Source organism: Crotalus tigris, unplaced genomic scaffold (assembly GCF_016545835.1).
Source record: "Crotalus tigris isolate CLP2741 ecotype Arizona unplaced genomic scaffold, ASM1654583v1 scf7180000017601.7605149639:7615979, whole genome shotgun sequence".
Lineage (NCBI taxonomy): Eukaryota > Metazoa > Chordata > Lepidosauria > Squamata > Viperidae > Crotalus > Crotalus tigris.
In genome coordinates this window covers 2,890,382-2,912,592 of record NW_024096505.1, presented here as the reverse complement: position 1 = coordinate 2,912,592, position 22,211 = coordinate 2,890,382, and the positions used below count along the sequence as shown (strand labels likewise).

At 37.5% G+C, this 22,211-nt stretch overlaps 1 protein-coding gene across 3 annotated transcripts in view; it reads right to left on the bottom strand.

Annotated features, from left to right (window-relative positions):
• Window positions 1-22,211, bottom strand: part of DSCAM (DS cell adhesion molecule) — a 351,016-nt gene that overhangs the window by 68,530 nt on the left and 260,275 nt on the right. For all 3 annotated transcript variants that reach the window (XR_005559860.1, XM_039369292.1, XM_039369305.1), the window contains exons 18-22: window positions 20,381-20,527; window positions 19,040-19,195; window positions 14,602-14,735; window positions 8,715-8,868; window positions 4,964-5,081 (exon numbers count right to left, since the gene is read on the bottom strand). Coding sequence is in view for 2 of the 3 variants with exons in the window: in XM_039369292.1 (XP_039225226.1) it covers window positions 4,964-5,081; window positions 8,715-8,868; window positions 14,602-14,735; window positions 19,040-19,195; window positions 20,381-20,527 (709 nt within the window). In the remaining variant the exon portion in view is untranslated. The remainder of the gene's footprint in view (window positions 1-4,963; window positions 5,082-8,714; window positions 8,869-14,601; window positions 14,736-19,039; window positions 19,196-20,380; window positions 20,528-22,211) is intronic.

Here is a 22,211-nt window from a genome sequence, read left to right as displayed (position 1 = left end):
GAGTGAGAATGGAGAATTGGGGATGAGTGGGAATGGTGCTTACCGACAATGGACGGAACAACAAGGCACTGACAATGGGACAATGGCAGAAAACATCTTGAGTGTGCGCAAGGGAGAGAGCGTGGAAACGAACAGTAGATCATTTAGGAGAACTCACGGGAAGGAGGAGGGGAGGAGGAATAGCATGGGTGGTGACTATGAGCCTGCGTTACAACCCCGAGGGATAGATAAACAAGATCAAAGTGGTCTTGGGGCTTGCAGGGATATTGGAAGCAATTTAAATAATTACCCACCCCTGCTCCCTAAGGGAAGCCGTGTGTGGGATGGTGGGGGAGTTATGAGCAGGGGAGACAAAAAGATCCTGACCCCCAACTCTGAAACAGCTAACGGAGTAACGTATGACAGAATGCAAATTAGCAATGGAAAGAGGATAGATGCTGATGTGGGGCGTGCGCTTGAGACTCAACTCGATCAGCTGGGGCCGATGACACGCTCCAAGAGCCGGAAACAGGCATTAAACAACTGTATATAAGACTTCCCCCGGCGTTTGCCTTTTAACCCTGACGATGTCAAATGTATTTGACGAAAGCTTGGTGGATTAAATTCTATTTTTGATAGATATTCTCTTGGTGATCATTATTTTGACAATATATATATGTTTTCTGAGGTTTTCGTGGATGTTTGTATGTACGTCTTTGGTTATTCGGGTTTTCTCCCGTGTAAAATTGGAAGTGTCTTGGCGACGTTTCGACGAAGTCCCATTCGTCATCTTCAGGTTGGTGTTTTCAGCTTTGTGCTTCGAAGAGCAATGTGTGGTCTTAGCTGTTTCTTCCTTTTAACTGCCAGTGGGGGTATGAACTGATTGGGTGGGAGCTTGGCTGTGTTCTGATTGGATGGAGGTGTGTTCTGATTGGTTAGGGGTTTGGCTGTGCTCTGATTGGATGGGGAGTTGGCTGTGCTCTGATTGGATGGGGGGTTGGCTGTGCTCTCCATCCAATCAGAACACAGCCGAGCTCCCACCCAATCAGTTCATACCCCCACTGGCAGTTAAAAGGAAGAAACAGCTAAGACTATATATATAGAATAGAAACTGAAACCCCAAAAAGAAGCCTCTACTGATAGAAATTGGTATGTTTGATTATTGCAGAACAATCTGAAATTCATCACTGTGATGGATTTCATTTGCATATTGAATGATGGTTAATTTATTGCAATTTTTGCAACAGGCTAAGAAATAAATGGATGCTTGGAACAATTCTACCCTCTCATCGCCCAGCCTCAGGAAGTTACATGAGGATATAAGAATGTCAGAAGCACAAGTACCAATAGAGGAACATGAACTACTCCCCCCAGAGAGTCTGAAGATGTTATCAGGTGTGGAGCTGGATGGGGGCTAATTCCTGAGAGTTGGAATTACTCCAGTTTCCCAATTTTGAGTGTGACAACAAGGCAGGGAGATGGAAAGGAAGCAGACCAGATAGGTAGTACAGATGGTAGTTTGATGAGTTGAATATCTGAGGAGCTCGTTTGACGCAAGGTCATTTGGTTGAATGTGACTTGCTTGATGACAAGGAATTACTTGCTGATAATATGTGGAGGGAGAGTTATGGCGGAATGGGATTTTAGTTGTGATGGTCAAAGACCATATTCAGAAAAGGTGGTAACTTAACTAATTACTCCCTTCCAGCTATTAATTCTCACTCCAGGAGCCACGGCTCTAGATCCTTGAAATCCAGGGCCTTCAATTGCAACAATGAAGTTTTTAATGTCAATAGAGCAGACTGGCATGCTTTTTTGAAACCAGAGAGAGGAAGAGGAAATTCCTCTCATGGAAAAACTACCTACACATGTTTTGGATTGGGCATCAGCCTTGGTCTCTGGAATGGGGCTGCCAGGGGAGCAGGGGTAGTACTGTCATGCATGAGTCTTTGCTGGCATCAAGAGACATTCACCAAAGAGAACCAGATGTGAGATCCTCCTTGGGCCAATTTGCAACTTATGTAACTCCCACTCACTCCCGCTGCAGAGTGGGATCCCTGCCAGAATTGTTTGACCTGATTCCAGGGAGGGTGGTAGAGGTCTCTTGGCTAATAGCATGAGGAGATTTCAACCTGCCTTCCCTTAGTGAGGAGTCTGGAGTGATCCAGAGGTTAATGGCTGTCTTGACAAAAATGGAGATGACCAACTTACTGAGAACCCAACATACGAGAAGTCACACATTAGAGATTTTTGTCTCAGGGGAAATGTAATGTGATTTGAAAGTGGAGGGCATGATCATGGACAGATCACTTTCCGACTGCTGTGGAGTTTTGCTGTGCACTCTCCCTTCACAGTGGGAAGAACATATTGTATTGGCCCATTCAAGGCATCTGATAGATCCTATGGTTTTGAAGGGGCTCTTGGGAAGTCTCTGAAGATTCTCATGGACAGTTTGGCTGAGATTGTGGTTGACTACTGGAATAAAGGAGTGGGTGGCGAACTGGATCAGATTGCAACAAAGCACCACTCCCTAATTCTATATCCATTGCAACTCCTTAGTTCACTGAGAAGCTCAAAAAGATGCAGAGGAGACCCCCTGAAGTGCACGTGAAAAAAAACCTGTCTTAAATCTGACCAGACACTAGCACAAAATCACATTTGAACTTATAGATCAAGTGGCAAAAAAGGAAATATTTTGCATCTGCTGAATGTCACCCAGTGGTTCTTCTAAAGCAGTGGTTCTCAACCTGTGGGTCGGGACCCCATTTGGGGTCGAATGACCATTTCATGCGGGTCGCCAAACAACACAGTCCGCCATTTTTTCCCCTTTTCCTTAGCTGTGCTACTCCCTTTTATTCTATTGGCTTTTGAAAGCCAATAGAATAGACTCTCTTGAATAAAGTCTAATTCTATTGGCTTTCAAAAGCCAATAGGAATTGTCCAGGCTGTCTCTGCCCTGCTGAGCACGCCAAAAGTCCCATTCTGCAAACGGTGCTGCACCAGTTGAGTAGTCTCGACTTACGACCAGTTGAGTAGTCCTTGACTTACGACCGGTTGGGGGTCGTGGCATTAAAAAGGTTGAGAACCACTGTTCTAAAGGCATCTTTTTTTCCATTTAGGAAAAGTTGTTTGCGCAGCTTTCTAAAAGGCCTGAGTGAAGAAGCATTTTTAGAGAATTTGGCAGGAAAAGCCACATAATTTCAAGAGCTGCTAGACTTGAGCTGGACAATGCCAATGGAAGAGTGATCTTATGAGGTAGGCTCATTTGGAGGCGGTGAGTCTCAAGGGAGTGAATAGAGTAATTTGCAACATCAATTCTGCTACTTCCTAATCAGATTTCCACCTATCCTGGCTGGTTAAGGCTGTCCCCTCCCTGAGCCTTTTTGGAATGCTCAACATACAAGGTATTTTCCCATACAGATAAGGGAAATAAATAAAATAAATAAAAGGGAGTACAGGCCCCCTAGGAAATCAGATTAGCACAGGAAATCACTTTTATAGACAATGTTGAAGAGCGGAGTTGCTGAGTCCGTTTGGAACCAGCTGAAGTCACTGCAACAGACATGCCAATGAAAGCCATGGCTGTAGACAAGGCAGCTATCAGGGAGGAGAGTAAGTGTGAGCATGGAGATGTAGGCAGTCAGGTTTATTTCTGGAGATCATGAGTGCCTGTTCCACGTAAGCTTGCCAGCCTCTTCCTCAGAAGAAGAATTTAACAACTAGCTAGCTAGCATTCTGGCTGATTACTTGGTTGGCTAAGCCTTGTTGCAGAGGTATTACGCTGCAATTGAACAAATCACAAGTAAGTGTCCTTATGTGTCCTGGCTGAAATCACTATAGTATTGAAATACAATAGTTTGAGAGAATCTGGTTTTGCAGAGATCAGAGGAAACTAAAGAAACCATCTTAGTGCCACCTGCTGGTTGAGATTTACATTACAGCACCTTGGATAAACAATGAGGGGGGGGGAGAGAAAAGAAAAAGATAGCATTGACTTTAAAGAAATATTTGTTATTTCGTTTATATTGGTATATTGTATATTGTTAATACACTATTTTTTAATCTCGATTAAATACATTGGTTATCTGTAGAACACATGGGAACAAAAGGAATCTGATTTGGAGAAAAAATATCTCTTTATAATTTTTCTTATACCCTTTCTGAATTTATATATAATAAATACAGACTACCCTCAACATGGTGTCGGTTTATAGATGGAAAGACTACACAGCAGAATCTGACTGAGTCATGAATTACTTAATTAAATGGGAAAAAAGCAAATGTGAAAAAAGACCCTAGAAACAAAACCAGCCTAATAGACTAATCTGTAAAAGAGCTTTATGAAATGCCTGGCAACAAAAGATTGGCTGAAACCCAGAAACAAAGAATTTGTTATTTTATATGTTTGGGGGAACTCTTAATATATGCAAAAATACACAGATTGTAAATTAAAGATAGGTATTCTTAATGTTAAAACTGCTTGACAAGAATCTGTATCTATATATGTTGAATTAAATACACAGAGAGGTGAAAAATAGTTCAAGTAATCCCAGATTAGGCAGATTATGGATTAATCAGATGTATGATTAAGAATGATTGGAAACTGATAATAAGGAATCACAAAATAACTCAGAAGATGTACAGTACTTTGGACTTTGTATACGCACTGGCCTATTTTGCTATTGCACCTGTCTTGGGGGGGACTTGAAAAAAGATACTGCTTCTTTTAGCAGTTCATTCATTAAAATTAATGCAACTCTTAAAGCATATCTTGTTTTTCTGGCTCATGCAAAACTTGAAATGAAATACGTTGCTTTAATTAAATGCAGGAAGGTGATGTGCTGATATTCATTCGAGATACATATTTCTTCTCAATCAGTTTCAAAGCAGACATTGGCCTAATAACAATCCCTCTCTTCCTTTTTTTCATACACCCGATGACATGACAACCTTCATTTGCACTGCACACATAGTTGTTGGTTACCTTTCTTTCATCCATTTAACAGTAGGTACAGGATCTCCAACAGCTTTACAAGGGAGAATAATATCCTTCATCCATGGGGTTGTTACTGTGCCACTGAATGTCAAAATTCTGGCTGGAGCTGAGAAATGAAGGGGGAAAAGGGCTAAAATGCAGAATAATATAGCATTCATTTCTTGAGAGGAGAAACAGGAGGTGGAAGAAGAGGATTATGATGATTATAAAAAATGATTTACTTTGCTTACATAGACTAATTTATTTCAATCCACATTACTAGTTGCTTAATGGAACACAGTGTGGCATCTGCAGAAAAGATGGTTGCAAAACAATGATCCTCGTGATAGTAATGAATAAAAATAAACATCATGTTATTATTGCTTTCTTGCTTGCACTGGAGGAAAACACTAAACATGTTCAAACCTACTATCTTTTCATGTGCAGTTATCATGCCTAATTCCTGGAATTTTATTGTGGGGCAAACCTGAAAGGAGTTAATGCTTATCTTTCCCAGAAAAAGAAAGATAAAAACAGATAGTTTGGAGATGCTATAGATTTTCAGAGATTGCACTTTTAAAAATTATTTATTGGAGAACTGGGGCAAAACAAACTTTGATATGTCCCTTGAATGTTTATATCTTCTTTGTTTCTTTGATGGAAACTTGGAGGATAAAATGAAGTGAACCAATACAAAAACAACACGCACAAATGGAGGGGAAAATACCAAGTGAAAGAGATAGGAAATGGAGCAGAGATAACTTCCAATTAGGAATCTGAATAGCCAAATCTAAACCTGAATACTTAGAACAATTTCTAGAAACTTCTTTTATAAAACAGTAGCTGACAATGTGATTCCCACCACTGTAGGTATCATAGTGGCTCAGCAGAGTTTAAGTCCAAGCATCACTTTGAAAGGAAAGAGGGAACTGTCTAGTGTGTGAAAAAGATAGAAGAATTCCTTCAGGCTCGCAAGTTTGCTTATGTGTTTTAACTGAGTAAAGCAAATATATTGCTGTGTTCAGGTAGGCTGAAACTTGTTAAGGGGATACTTGATGAAAAACCCTGAAACATATTCTGCAACTGGAGATTTTCTTTCTTTACTTAGATTGTTTAGATAACTTAGATTAGATAATTTAGATATTATCCATCAATAGACAGCATATGAAGCAAATAAAACAAAGCACTTCTAACTTCACAGGTAATATTTCAAAGATTTGGTTAACATAAGTAACTTCACAAAATGAATATGAGTTGTTGTACATGAAAAGGTTGGGTGTCCTTTGGGACTCTAACCTGCATTACTGCTTCCCATTCTCTGTTCTTGGCTAAACATGTTGCCATTTTTGCAGAAACTAAATAAATTATAGTACACAGCCCTTTTTCATCAAGTTTGTCTAATTTAGACATGTTGGGAAGCACCCAGCCTGGCAAGGAGGGGTGCAAAAGGGCTTGATCACACTGCTGAATAGCTTTTGGGGAGATCTGGATGAAGATAGTGTGTCTGTCAACCATCCAACTAGAGAACTCAAAATTAACGAATCTTCAAGGCTTTGAAGTGCCATAAAAGATAAAAGTTATTGAATATACATCTCAGAACCGAAGAAGCAAAATCAGCTCTAGTTTTCCCGTGCGAAAATCTGCCTAGTTAACAATAGCTTTCCATAAGCCCCACCCAGCAAGTGTTCATGTTGCCCAATCATAAGTCTTTGGTTTATTATAAGAACAATCCACTTCTCTGTCAGATACTTGCGTTAGGTTCTCATGGTCCGTGGACGGCTTCTTAGACTCCCATTTCCTCCCCACGCTTCCTACCCCTTCCCCCTGTTTCTATGGCAAGTTGAGTAGCAATAGAAGTTAGCAGGCATCTTAGCAATTCAACCTTGACAGCATCCCTTTGGGCCCTATTAGACCTCCCACAAGCTTTAGATAACATCAATCATGACATTCTTCTAGACTGCTTATGAGAGTTGGAGACTGGAAGGATAGGCCCTACTCTTAAGAGAGCAGCTCAGTGAACTGAGGGTCCTCCTACACTCACAACTGTGGTTAGATGGACTTGTGCAGACCACAGTCATAAGTGCCTTTCCCCAGAACTAAGTAATGCACCAGCTGCAATTCCATCTAGCTATACAAGGATTTATAACAGTACCTCACCTTCATTTGCCCCAATGCAATGTGGAGCTGCCTCAGCCAGTCAAAAACTGCAATTGGTCTGGAAAGCAGTGACCTGTTTACTGGCAGATATTAATTATGAGAAGTACATAATACCTGCACTGCAGGTCTTGCACTGATTGCCAATAGGTTTCTGGGACAACTCAAAATGCCGGTTCTGATGTATCAATTATGGTCCCAATTTTATGGACCAGCTTACCTCAGAAATTACACTTGTACTCTTTTTAATAGTATTTTAAAACTTGGTCAAGAATAAGCAATTATAGAAATGGTTTGGCACTAATTAGTTCATTGACACCAATCATTATTATTGTCACATCTATTAATAATTTTTTGGATGATGATGGTATGCAAATGTTATGATGATGGTGATGCTGCTCATCTTTTAGTATATCAATCACCAAGAATATTTAAACTATTGATTACAATTTGTAGCAATAAGCTACCACAGCATTTTTTCAGCAAAGTATATTAAGTAGAAACAACAGCTCATAATGAAGACTACACAATAGGGCAAGATTCTGTTCTAAATCATTTAGATCAGCATTACAAAAACAAAATAAAAAATAAGAGGTATGTTTAATCTCATTGGATTTCTTATCTAAATAGTATGTCAAAGAAATTCATTAAAACTAGTCCTTCTGGAACAAATAAAGCAATGAAGATTACTTCACTTTGAACAGAATAATATTATATACATGATGATCCTAACACTGTGGTTATGGTCTGTTCAAGAAAAGTGTCTACTTCTCAGGAGAATTGTGCTAATAAATAAAGTTAAGATATAACACACAAAATCAAATATGCAATAAATACACAAAATATACAATTATACACACAAACAAACCAAAAAGGAAAATACTATACACAAAATTAGTTTGGTTGATCAAAAGGAATAGAAGTGAATGAAATCTAGCTAATAATGTTACGTTATACTCCTAGGAGATACGTATTAATCAGGCATAGGAAACAGAAAAGCCATGATGACTCATCAATTAATTCAGATTTACCACTTAATAATCAAAAATATCTATGCAATCATGGAGATTAAACATATCCTTTTTCTTAAAAAAAACAGAATGAATGTTTTTCTGTCCTATGGCATGCATTAATAAACAGTTTTTTACCCTATAAAGGTTTTTTAGCAATAAGACTATCAGATCTCTATTTATAGCATGTTGTTTATAGGACTGCTATTTACACTTTAGCCAGAGACCTGGAATATTAAACTTTTAAGAGTTTCAAACACTTGTGCAGCCCTCTTGCCTGCTATGTACTGCTTTCCTGATTTTTGTTTCCATACTTTTCTCTCTCCTTGCTTTGGAACAACAAGAAAATTTACTTAGAACAAAATGATTGATTAAGAAGAGCAGACATGACTGGCAGAAAAAAAAAGTTGGCACTACAGTATATCTTCCACATGATATACGTAATTTAGTCCTCTTGGTTGTCACTTGGAATGGCCTAAAGGTGGATGGTTGGATGGACAATTTTGCCTTCCTTAGAGTAGATAGTAAATGGCTTTTCAGTCCCTATAGCACAGTAATTCTATTCAATTGCATGTTCTGAAGGGCAGAATCCTCACCTTTAGCTAATGGTTCCACGGTGATAATTTCACTGCTGTTGCCCCTTCCTGCAGCTGTTACAGCCACAACCCAGACACTGTATTGTCGATTCCGGCTCAAATTAGGGATTCTGTAGGAAAATGAGTCAGGAGAAGCTTCAAATTCGCTGATTACCTGTGATAGGGAAGACAAATATTTCCAAACAAAAGTAAACAATATACATACATGGAAAGAGAGAGAAAGACCTGACATCTCAAACCAGACATAGGATGAAAAGCATGGTAGCAGATTTTACAATAGCAAGCTAACACCAATCAGTTTTTTTTAAATGGTTTAATTCTATTTTGTATCACTGTCTAAGCATACGTGTATATAAATTTAGCCTATTTTTAAAAGTCAGTACTGGCAACAAGGGCAATATACTGGCACTGTGGTTCATTTCTTTGACAATAAAGATCAATCCTAGATGTGTGGTGACTGGTTAGAAAAATGTTAAAACAGTAATGAATTGGTCTCAATCACATTTACCTGGGTACTTGCTGCAACTCAAAATAAAAGTAATTCTAGCTGAGCCATTTATTTTTTCTTCTCTAGCTGTCAAAATCATATAGAAACATTTTGTCAGTGGCCTACTGGCCTTTGTGTAAAATTACATTATCTTGACAAATCAACACAAGTCTTGAGAAAAATCTGGAAGAATACCTAGATAATGATATCTTTTAAAGAAAAAAAAAATAAAATACTGCAGTTTCCCAGAAATAATCAAACTAGAGAATCTAAATAGAGCAGCAATTAATGCAGCTAAAATATTTAAAAGTTTGAAAAATCATACAGGTAAGTCTTCGATCACAATTGAGCCCAAAATTTCTGTTGCTAAGTGAGACATTTGTTCACTGAGTTTTACCTCATTTTGTGACCTTGCTTTCCACAGTTGTGAATAACTGCAGATGTTAAATTAGTAACATGGTTGTTAAATGAATCTGGCTTCCCCATTGTCAGAAGTTCAGAAAAGGTGATCACATGACCCCGGGACATTGCAACCGTCATAAGTATGAGTCAGTTACCAAGCATTTGAATTTTGATCACATGACCACAAAGATGCTACAACAGGTGTGTGAAAAATGGTCATAAGTCCCGTTTTTCAGTGCTGTTGTAACTTTGAATGGTCACTAAATGAACTGTTGTAACTCGAGGATTTGGTTTTGGCTTTTATGAACACTTGTGAAATTCAAACAAACCAAATAGGAACAAAAATTGGGATGTATAAAAGGTTTTGAAGTTGAACTGAATTTAAAATGCCCCATTTTGAACTCAAAGCAGTTATTTTCCATTGGAAATGAATTGATTTGACCATCTGCAAATGTTTCAAGCAGAAAACAGCCCTCTCCAGGTTTTGAAATATATTCCCAGCTTGTACAAAAGAGCCAGGCCTTGAAGACGTAACAGTTGTTTCAAAGGTGAAACAAAGTTTTTGGAATTTGAAGTGATTTGAATTTGATATGCAGGTAGTCCTTGACTTACGACCACAGTTGAGCCCAACATTTCTATTGCTAAGTGAGACATTTGTTAAGTGAATTTTGCCCCATTTTATGACCTTTCTTGACATAGTTATTAAGTGAATCCCTGCAGTTGTTAAGTTAGTAATATGGTTGTTAAGTGAATCTGGCTTCTCCATTGACTTTGCTTATCAGAAAGTGGTCAAAGGTGATCATGTGACCCCAGGACACTGCAACCGTCATAAATATGAACTAGTTGCCAAGCATCTGAATGTTGATCATGTGACCATGGGCATGCTGTAATGGTTGTAAGTGTGGAAAATGGTCATAAGTCACTTTTATCAATGCCATTGTAACTTCTAATGGTCACTAAATGAAGTCAAGACCTACCTGCACTCTTGGATACATGTGGATAAAAACATCAAACAAATATGATGTTGAAAATGGTTCATAATATTGAAAGCTACAGAAAAGTTCTTGCAGCCAAAGGTGGAAAAAGCTTATTAAAATATTAGTTGGGAAACAATTCAGCATTCAGCTATTGAAAGTATTCTATAGTGTCTAATTCCTGTATAATATGCCAGCTCCATTGAAATGTAAGTAATACGGTATGTTGTACCTAGTAAACCTGATATTAAATAGGGATAGTAGTGTCACCTAGTGGCCATTTCAAAGCAGGACAATCACCTTCTTAAGATTTGAAACTTCAAAACCATAATGAAGATGCTCTGTCACAAACACTATATCATAATAAATCAGCAATAAATTAGGACTGTAAAACCAACAGACAGTTCAATTTTAGCCTAACTAACCTTCTTCACTTCCTGTGGATCAAGCAGCTACGATGGCTGCTTTTCACAAAGCAGCCCGTTCCTGGGTTGTGTAAAAGCCGCAGGACTTTTACAATCAGCTGTCCTGTGGCTTGAATCTCTTCCCTGGGAGAAAGGGAAGAGAAGAGCTGCTCAGGTAGAGGTAAGAGCTCCCCTGGATCCCCATAATTTCAGGGATCGGAGGGTAGAGCTCCCTCGGAGCCTGAGCCAACTCCGCACTCCAGGACGTCTTTGTCCCGAAGTTCTGGGATGAAGCAAGGCGCCGCTCCCACATCTGCTTTTTTTGGAGGCTTGTGAGTATTCAAATGCAGACGGAGCAGACCAGGAGAAAGTGGATTTAAGATTTATTGTGACTTTAACTCCTGCAAGCATCTTCCCCCTCTTTTTTTGTTTACTTTCCCTTTTGAAGAAAGGGAAAGTGAAAGGCAAAATGGTGATTGTCTTTCTTGTTTGATCTGCATTACAAAGTTAAAATCCGGATACAGACTAATGCTTTAAATATAGAAGCAAGAATTTGTCTTTTTATTTCTTGTTCTTTCTTTTTTCTCTGTAATCTTTTTTCTTTTTTAAGGAATATTTAAAAGAACTGTGATTTTTTCTTTTCCTTTTTTTTTAAACAAGAATCTTTCTTCTTAGAACTTAATGAAAATGGCTTCAAAACGTCTGCCTCCTCCTCCTAAAGCTACTATCTCTTCCCCAATGACCTAGCCTGTTTCCCAGAAACCAAAATCACCTCCACCCTCTCCTCCTCCTGCAATTTCTCTTAAAGATTTACAAGAAGCTTTAAAAAAGCATGCTTTGGATATTAAGGAGGAAGTAAAAGATCTTATAATTGCAGAGAGGGCTGTTACAGAAGAACTATTGGAGGCTAAAAATAAGCAAATAAGGGAGGACATACTTTTTGCCTTTCAGGGCCTTGCTCTGGACATAGAGAGGATTGATGACGGAATCGAGGAGATTACTGAAAATGCAACAAGAATGGAATCTAGGATGGAGGAGGTAGAGAATAAGATAGAAATCACACAGGATGAACAAATCATGTCACAATATAGAGAGATGGAGTATGCATTGCATATCAGGGGGCTGAGAGAGAATCCTCAGGAGGACTTAAAGATGCTTATTGTGAAAGATATCGCTCTTAATCTGGGCTGGAGGCCTGAAATAATCAGGAATGAGATAGAAAAATTTTTTAGAGTCAGCTCACGGGTTACTAGACAGAGAAACTTACCAAGAGACGTGGTCATCTACTTTTCTAGAAGATTTACTCATAATGAAATTATACAGGCTTTTTACAAACAAAAGTTTCAAATTGCAGATCAAGATGTGATAATTTTAAAAGAAATACCTCCCAAAATTTTAAGAGGCAGAAAAGACTTTGCTTTTCTGTCTGATGAGTTAAAGCATTGTCAAATCCAGTTTAGATGGGAGATTCCCAGAGGAATAATAGTGAATTATGAGGGGATACAAAAACAAGATCCTTTGATGTGATTTGGGTTCTCACTGCACTAAACGATAATGCATGTGGTTTAGATGGAGAAAATAATGAGCCATGAGTTGCTCAAGAACACTTATTGTAATTCATAATTTAGAAATCTCAATGGCTGCACTCACCCAAACTGCTAAACCACGTAAACTACATTATGGCTTAGTACTGGGTGTAAATACAAGCACTAGTTAACAAATTCTAGATCCTTAGAATGCTTTGGGGGAGGAAATGGCAGATGAAGATGGCTCCATGAAAAGTGGACCCAATGACCAAGGTGAAATGAAGAGCCAGCAAGTAGATCAGTTCTTTGATAATTCCTCTCCAGACAAGGAGAGGACATGAGATCACTCACAAATGAGGCTTCCAAAATCACACACAAACAGGCTCTGGGAAAGAAGTCTTGCTGAGAAGGGGAACTGCTTTGGATAGGCTATGCGAGCCTCTCAACAACAGGAGAAAAATCCCTAAAGGTAAGAGGTGCATGGCAGACCCTCAGGAGAACAGGGTAGTGGGGGGCAATCACGCTGTTCCTCAAGGCTCATTTACTTTGGAGAGATGGCAATTCTAAGTAGCAGTTGATGTACAGGCTTAGTGGGGTGGCTGCTGAAGGCCCTTGGCCTCTACTTCAGGCCTAGCCTCAGTGCAACCCCCAAGTACTGCTGTGCAGAGTGGCCTAGATGGAAGATGGGCAGGGGGGAAGTGGTGGGATTCAAATATGTGAACAACCGGTTCTCTGTGTGGATGCTACTTCCGGAAGTCCATTCTGGGCTTGGGCAACAAAAAATTAGCTATCGGTTCTGCCAGAGTGGTGCGAACTGGCTGAATCCCACCACTGCAGGTGTGGGAACTTGCAGTGTGTCTGCAGCCGAATTGTATCATGTGATCAAAGGGATGCTGCAACAGCCGTAACTTTGGGCATGGGTCATTCACTCCATTCAGCATCACCATAATTTTGAACAGTCATGGAACAAATGGTCATTAAGTGAGGACTACTTGTAACTTATTGTAATGAAGTTGGGAAGTCACTTCTTAATACAATTCTTTTTCGTTTGTTGATATATTATTTTCTTCTTTCCTTTCGATTTCTCTGTTTTTTTCTCTCTTCCTTTCTTGTCTTTTCTGCACCTTCTACTTTTTATTTTATTCTTTCTTTTTTTACATTTTGTATTAGCTTACACCATGGGTTCTCAATCTTTTCTTCACCATGGACCCCCTTTAAATATTTTTTGTGGCCACAGACCATGGACATAGATCCCTAAGACTTAACTCAAGATTTAAATCATAGCATTTCTTCAAGCCTTGGCAGACCCCTATGGCAACATTGCAAGTCACCAGGGGTCCACAGACCACAGACTGAGAACCATTTGCTTACACTTATCTTTAATAAGGTTACATTAAAAAAAGAATTCCAGATGTTTCTGCATTAATGTGCTCACCATTGTTTGAATAATACTGTACAATGCTACATGACATTAAGTAGACAGTGAAAACAATTTATTTAGAAACACTATCATTTGTGCTCTTCTCTTATTGAAAAAATATACAGATCGACAGGAAATAGCTTCCAGATTGCAAAAATGTAGAAGTTTTCATAACAGACTAGATTTTCAGTATCATCCCATCCAATGAATTTCAACTCAGACATAAATTCCTCATAGTTGAGAATAGTTTGATTCTAGTTTGGTTTTACGGTAAGAGCTGAAAAGTGCTTTTGATTCATTTCGTAATTGTCTAAGATTCTATCTTCAACAGTAGCAAATGGATTTTATAGAAATACCAGGCAGAAACAGTCATTTCTTGTTAACCTTCTGGTATCTGATTTAGGACACAGTCTTAAAACAAATCTGTTGTTCTTTGGCTATTGGCAATTTACTTTGCAAACCTATAGTGAGTTCTGCATATATCTACTCAGAAGTAAGTCCTAATGAGGTAAATGGGACTTACTCCTAGACAATGCATATACAATCCAGACTCCAATTTAGCAGACATTTGATGGGTTGCAATGTCCCTCCTGCTACAAAATCCAAATAAACTCTAAATAATCAACGGAATACAAGTCAGTAGTTTTGGCCCATGTGACCTATTGGTAACTTACTGTGGGATATGGATGAGAGCAGAATACAGTATATTTTCGGATGACACCATTTAATTTGATGGGAGGCAGCCAAGATACAAACACAGTAGAAGCTGATGCTGCAGCTGCTTTAACTCCAGCAGGAGGACCTGGAACTATAAGAACAACAGATGTGGCTGTTGAAATAGGAGAAATAATTCAGTGCATATTGTTCAGTGCAAAGTGTAGCAAATCTAATAGGACAGGCATAGCTATCTCAATCATACAAACCATCTCAAGACAAATTCTTGCAACAACCAATAAAGCAGTATGAAATATTTTAAGCAGCTGAAAAGTAAGATCAAAGCCAATGTTAGGGTGCACTTTTTTGATCAGTCACTGTGACCAAATTGGAGATGGCAAAGCATCCTTCATACTGAATACAACAGCCTTATAAATACTTATTTATGTGATTTATTTACTAATCAAATCTGTATCTTTCCTCCCATTCATGAAACTCTAAACAATATACATAGTGCTTCCTCCTCCTATTATTCCTCACAACAAGAACAAGCCTGCGAGGTAGGCTGGGCTGAGAGAGATGGATCAACCCAAAGTCACTTTGGGAAAATGGGGCTCCCTTGTATCCCCAAAACCAAGCATCTCTATGTGCTGGAGTGACTGTGAACCATCCAGACCTATAGTGCAGAACCTTCTTTTTCTTCCCACCTGGCTCTCATTCACTTCTAAGCCTACCTCGGACAGGAGAAGAGCCAAACAGAATACTGTCAGAAGCTGCTTCAATATCTGTCATGACTTTTAAACATCTACAATCGTGCCAGTGCACGTTCAGGCTTTAAGTTGTTCTTTTGTAAACCTCAGCAGTATGCTGAATGTTTTTCCAGCTTAGCTATCTCTTATTGCCTAGAAGGAAATGGAAATTATTTTTGAATGGTTTTCTTAATTTCCATAACCATGGCATTAATTTTAAGAAATGATCAAAGAGTCCTGAAATAATGTAAGGCTTGCCTCTTGAAACTTAAAAATGGTGTTGCTAGTGATGAAAATACTTGCAACAGGAAGACTTTAAGAGAAATTTGCACCATTTGAGAGAGTCTCTAAAAGTCATGGATGCATAAAGCTGTTGGGATCATTCAAAAATAGTTGCACCTTAATTGAAAAGTTCCTTTGTTTTTAGTGGCTTATGGAACCATGTTCAATGCTCAACAAATATATAAATGTGTGTCTCTGTATGTTTGTTTCTTAGTGTATGAAGAAATCGCTCTAGTAAATCATTAACTTTAGTTTCATATCAAACAATGAATAAGACATAGATCCACTATAAACATGATTTTATTATTTTATTTTTCATTAAAATATTAAATGTGTTCCGGGCAAACAGTTCAGTGCTATATCCCTGACTGATTCTTTGGCATTATCTACTTATGCTGAAGAAAATTCCCATTTATCTTGAATCAAAATACTAGGCTATAATATTTTGAAGAAAAATCTGGATTCTTTCTTGGAGAGAAAAGGTTGGACATGTGGCTGCAGTGGTATTTTTTAGCATCACATCACCTACTGACCACAAGAGCAGAAGGCTATAGATAGAGATTTAACTATCTGTCCACTCTTTGTGTATCAATTTTTCTGCCCTTTGTCTATGACACAGCTAATCTCAAGGCCACTTCCTTTTGCCTTTATTCAAAGGCACACATCAAGGAACTCCTATTATTTGACTCACCTCCTGATGAGAGTAGTTAGCCAGATGCTAGACTTGCCTATCACTATCCCTTAGTTCAGGCATGTCAAACTTGTGACATCACGTGATGTCGCACGACGTATTGTGACTTTTCCCCCAGTGCTGGCAATGGGGTGGGCGCGGTTTTGGCGTGATGCATTCAGCCCGTGGGCTGGCAGTTTGACATGCCTGCCTTAGCTCCTTAAATAAAGCTCCTTTCTATTACAGTTGCAAACCTGCTTCATTGCTACTTGCTTGAATTAGATTCTTGCTCTCAGCAGTGCTCATATACATGCACAAAGGCTCTTCCCTGAAGAGAATCAGGAAGCAATAAGCCAACTACACAAGACACCTTCTCCTCAGAATTGTTTCTCCTAGACATTGTTTGGTATGTGTATAACATAATTTTTAATGGATAAACATTCTCAAAGGCAATTTACAAAGATCATATTAAACAAAATATAAACGAGACTGAAAACTAAACACAGCAGTGAAAACAGGCACATCTCTGCTTGGCACCAGAAATATATTTATCTAGAGCACATAAGCCTTTATCGAGAAAAGATCCCTTACAAATTCTGCAGCTAAAGCAGCATTTTTCCTCAGTGCTACTCTTCTCAACTGCAAGGAAACTATGGGGAAGAGATTATGTCAGAGCACCAGATTTGTATATTACATTCTCTTTGGGAGAATCCCTCAATCCTCAGAGATAGCTCTTCAGGCAGCGACTTGGGAGACCAAAACAAAGGGGAGAAACTTAATGACAGTTGGGGGTCCCGGCCTACATGGGTGGAAGCATATTCCACCAAGAAGGAACAGTTACCATGATAAATGCAGTCTCCAGATTCCACCTAAAGCATATTAGCATTTTTAAATATAGTTGGAAATGGAAGGGGAGCTAATGTGGTATCTAGATATGAATTTATGAGATATTGCAAACATTGTCAAGTCTCAATGAAAAACTAAATACTATGGCTACATTTTGCCCTGTGAAGTCTTAGTCTCTCTGTCTCTCTGAAACACACATACACACACACTTTCAGGGAAGCTGATTCATGTTAGGGAATCAAGTCAGGAAACGTCATACTGTTAAGTTACAGGATCAAGGATATAAGTTAGAAGCAGAATATAATTGTTCTTTGTCTTAGACAAACTGGAATCAATATTTAAAAGAGCCCCTAAAGATTAACTAGAAGGGGAGGGGACAGAATAGAAAGAAAGACCTAGATGTAGGAGGTGGCAAAATGAGTATGGCCAAAACAGTATAAAATCCAGAAATGAAATCAAATATGGCAGGCAATGAGCTACCATTCTAAACCATGCAGGATAGCATCCATTGTTTCCTAGAGTGAGAATAGTTCTACCCATTGTTGCGCATTGTCCATAAGTAGCTATCCGCAGTGAAGTCAGAAGAGCTTCTACTGCATACTGGTATTTTTGGTGGGACTCTGACTGAAATATATGTGGATAATATACTAACACAAAAGGGTGTAATGTGCTAAGAGTATACACACACACACACAAACACACACACATCAAATTTAGGTTCTCATTTTCAGAGGACACATAGATATAGTATATATAAATAAAATGTTGAACCATGTTTCATCAAGTAGGAAGAAAAAAAGGTTTATTTAGTCCAAATTAGTACTATTTTCTAGACTATTTTGCAACAGCTATGGATCTAGCCGAATAGATCTGTCTATTAAGGGACACAGATTCATTGTTTTAATTAAGTTTTTTTACAATGTATTATTTCTAATGAATGCAATAACTCAGCTCCCATGCTGTCACATACAACAGCCTGTGGAAATGCAATTTAAGCCTAGAGGAGGGAGAGAAAATGACCGCGTTTAAATTTCAATGATCAGTGAAATAAATCCTTAGATGAAAAAATAATTCTATAAATAACTCCATAAATAAATAATTCTATTTATAGTTGAAAAGAAACCCTAGCAAAAGGATTAAATGAATATAAAAAATAACATAATTTTTTGTTGCAACATTCACTATACTGTAAATGGAAACTATTTTTCCCTGACTTCAACAAAGAATGAGCAAAAATGCAAATCTTAAAAATATTCTTTTTATTGTTATTGCAGTCCAAAATTAATTTTATATAAACAGCCATAGTTAATTATGATTTTTAAAAGACGCGAGTGAAAATGATAAGAAACGCAAACACATACTGTATTGCTACTGTTCCTTACCTTCTGAATTTGTATTTATTGCATAAAAATACAGATTATATTTAACTTTTTGCCATTTTATGAGGAAAAGAATCTATGTGCCCAAGACACAGGAACTCCAGAGGCAATGCCCATTGAATGTTACTGTAATTCATTCAAATCACATCTAAGTTCAGAACATCATAAGAAGATTTATTTCCAAACTTTCATAACAAATTAGCCCTTAAGATTAAGATAGAATGTGCCATAAACAAAAGTCACAAATTAGTAGTTTATAATGAGCTAGGGGCATTTCTCTCTCTATTTTTATGGCAACATCCAACATCCTGGGAGGTTGATCATGGGGATCAACTGTGATAGATTGCTCTCCACTCACCTAAAGATATATTTCAGAGCAGGCCATAGAGAAATATCTACTTCTCAATGAGTATTGTCATAGTCATCATTTTGTATAATATTTCACTGAAGGTGCATTTACAGAGATAAGTGACAGCTTGAGCCAAATCTAACAGTAGTGTTCCATTTCTACTAGGGATATTTTGGATCTTACCATCCTCCTTTGTCCGTGTGAAAATCTGTTCACTCCTGACCCCATCTCCAGCTCGTGTGAATGCCAGCACCTGGATGCTATAGTTGGTGTATTTTTCCAAACCATCAAGTTCTAACGATGGCTGTACCGTAGTGACATTTTTAATTTCTCCCAGCTCTATAGAACCAAAAATTAATTTGAGTTAGTGACAGTAGCATTTTTCTCCCAATAAGTGGTAGTTATATTGCTATGAGAATAGGCAAGTAAAACTTGTAACCAGCATAGGGATCAAGTTTATTATGTTTATTAAATGAACATATAAAATTTCCATGCTGTGCATTTAATCAAAGATCTGCAAATATCTTGTGGATAAAAAATAAACATGTCAAATACTTTGAAACTCCTAATGTGCTATTTTTTATCCACTGTTTATTGTTTAAAGTACACTATTAAGACATTGGGATTAGAAAATGATGGGAATTCATTATTTTTGTTATTAATTCCTGAAAATATGCTAAAAATCAAAATATATAATGTGCATTTAGAAAAATGGTTACAAAGATCCTTTTTGTTGTAAGGCAGATTGACATATTCCTATGTACATGTACAAAATGGATTTTGGTTTCTTTTATAGGAAACCAAACATTTTTGGATTTAAAATGGATCCAATATGCTGAACAAAATGAGTATTGCAGTCTAAGTCAAAAATTCCATTTCTAATAAGTATCATAACCAACAAGAGATGACTCTATCAACAACTGCTAAAAGAGGATACTTGTTGCTTTTCATCACTAACAAGTTGCACTTAACACTGCTACTCAAGGATTTATTAGATAAAGGCTGGGTAGCATTACAAAATATCAGAGACACTTCTAGTACTTTACTGTTTTGAATTTTCCCCCAAATTTCAGAATGTATAGAAATGGAAATGTATGTTAAGAATTCTTAACTATTCTGTTCCCCATTTCAAAATTATCAGTCCCTATATACATAGGCACGTTTTAAGATACTGCAAAAATGCAATCATGATATCATTGTATGTATACAATATAGCTGTATTAAGATTTTTAGAAGTGGCATTTTGCCAATCCATAGAAGTACATGCCTGCAATGGTAAAATGCCACACAAAAATATCTTGACATATAACATAATATACTTTTGCTTGAGAGTGAGAGTGCACATTTATAGTGGCAACTGAATAATACTGTACATGAAATCATTTTCAGTTCCTAAAAGATTCAATGATTAGTAAAAACAAAGGACAAGCCGACTCTGCAATAGAAATGGGGGAAAAAAATTCATCCTGGAAAGCATTATATGCAACCAGGAAAATACTGATCTTGAGGAGTAAGACTACTTACCTCCATCCAAAAGATTAGCCCAGTATATGACCCTAAATCCCTGTAGAATTCCATTGAGGGAATCTTTGGCCAGCGTGGACCAGGTGATAGAGATGGTTTCTGGTGATGTAGCAATGGCTTGGACATTCTCCGGAGGGGAACTAGGAACTGAAATTTGACAGTAATAGATTTTGACTATGAATGCTATAAAAATAGTATGCACAAATTGACTTTGACATTTCTTCAATAAGCCTTTTAGGAGAGAGGGATAAGATTATTTTTAGAATACTCTTGTAACATAGTGTAGACAAGTTGGAAATGGTACACTCTGTAAGTCTTGTTACCTTAAATGCCATGGATTAGGGTAGGTTAGAAATATGTATAACAAAATAAAATAATATAGCATAGAAGGAAGTTAATCCAGTTATGTTCAGAAGTGTAGCTCAAAATTTAGATGGCCTTCTAAGATGTAATCACTAAGAAATGCTATTTTCTTGTTGACGTTTTTTTTTTCTACGTACAGAGTGGATAATTTTGGAAAGCCAGTTTCCCAACTAGAGTTCTTTAATGTTTCAAGAATATTTCAATAACTACTTCACAAATTGGTCAAGGCACAGAAAATAAAATATAACTAATATATTAACTATTAATATAAACTAGACTTTCAGTTTACTGTAACAGCAAACAAAAAGAGCTCAAAGCTATCAGAAACAATGCCTGTACTCAAAAGCACAGGATTTTTTTATCACTAAAAGCTAATGAATAAAATTCACGAGAAGTTGGTGTGGGTTTTTTTCTCTTTTTTCAGAGTCAGCAGTAGGGAATTTCTACTACATATACATACATAAATATTGTATACATATATAATCTCTCAGCTGGAACAAAGCCAAGACCTATAAATCTTTGCAACTAAAATAATCTCTTTGACAAGATGCTGAACTCTAAACAGTAGTGATAGACAGATTGTCAAGTATCTCTCTTAACCATATTAGATTGATTTGAAAACACGAAGAGTATAGCATTAGGAAAGGCTCTTTAAAGATATTTAAACAAGCACTAAAATATAAACATTATTCACACACTCACATGTGTCTCTATAAGAATATATGTATGAGAATTTATTTCAGATGATATTTCTTAGTAATTATTTTAAGAGTGCACTAATCACATAAACATTTGAGAATCTCCATCACAAGAGTCCTAATAGTATTTTTCCACATTTTTCTTTGCTGATGGAATATAGCCACAAGAGGGCTCTCTTCTGCAGCTCTGAAAAACTTGATCTGGATAATCTTAGAACATACATGCATATGTGTGCCTTTTCCAAACTGTGTTTTTCAGTTGAGTTCCTCTTCCATAATTCTCAACCACTTAGAGCAAGCTGAAGTACAGCATACTTTTTGTCTTGCTCAAGAAATGTCAGTTCTTATTAAAAGCTAATGCACCTTTTCTTGCTTTGCCTTGTACCTCAGCAAGGCAAGATACTAGAAATTCCATAGTACATACACTGTCCCTCTCTTTCACAAATATTAGATTTACCGGTAATAGATGAGGAAATATAAATACTGTAAATTCTCTGCTTTGTTCCTTTGTGTTGACACTTTCCCTGTCTTTATTCTAGGTAGGATGCAAGTAATCCTACAGGCAAGTAATTATTTTCTCCTATGGCCAAATAACACTTGAAGCTGAAGAAATCTAACTCAGGAATTTGTTCCTCCATGTCCTCTTTTGCAGTGTGACTTGGGGGACCATAAATAAAACTCTTTAAATTCATGCAAAAACGAGCCATTCATTTCCTGATTTTAGCTTGATGGGCATCTTGTAAAACTCAGAAATTCCCAGGATTCTTTGT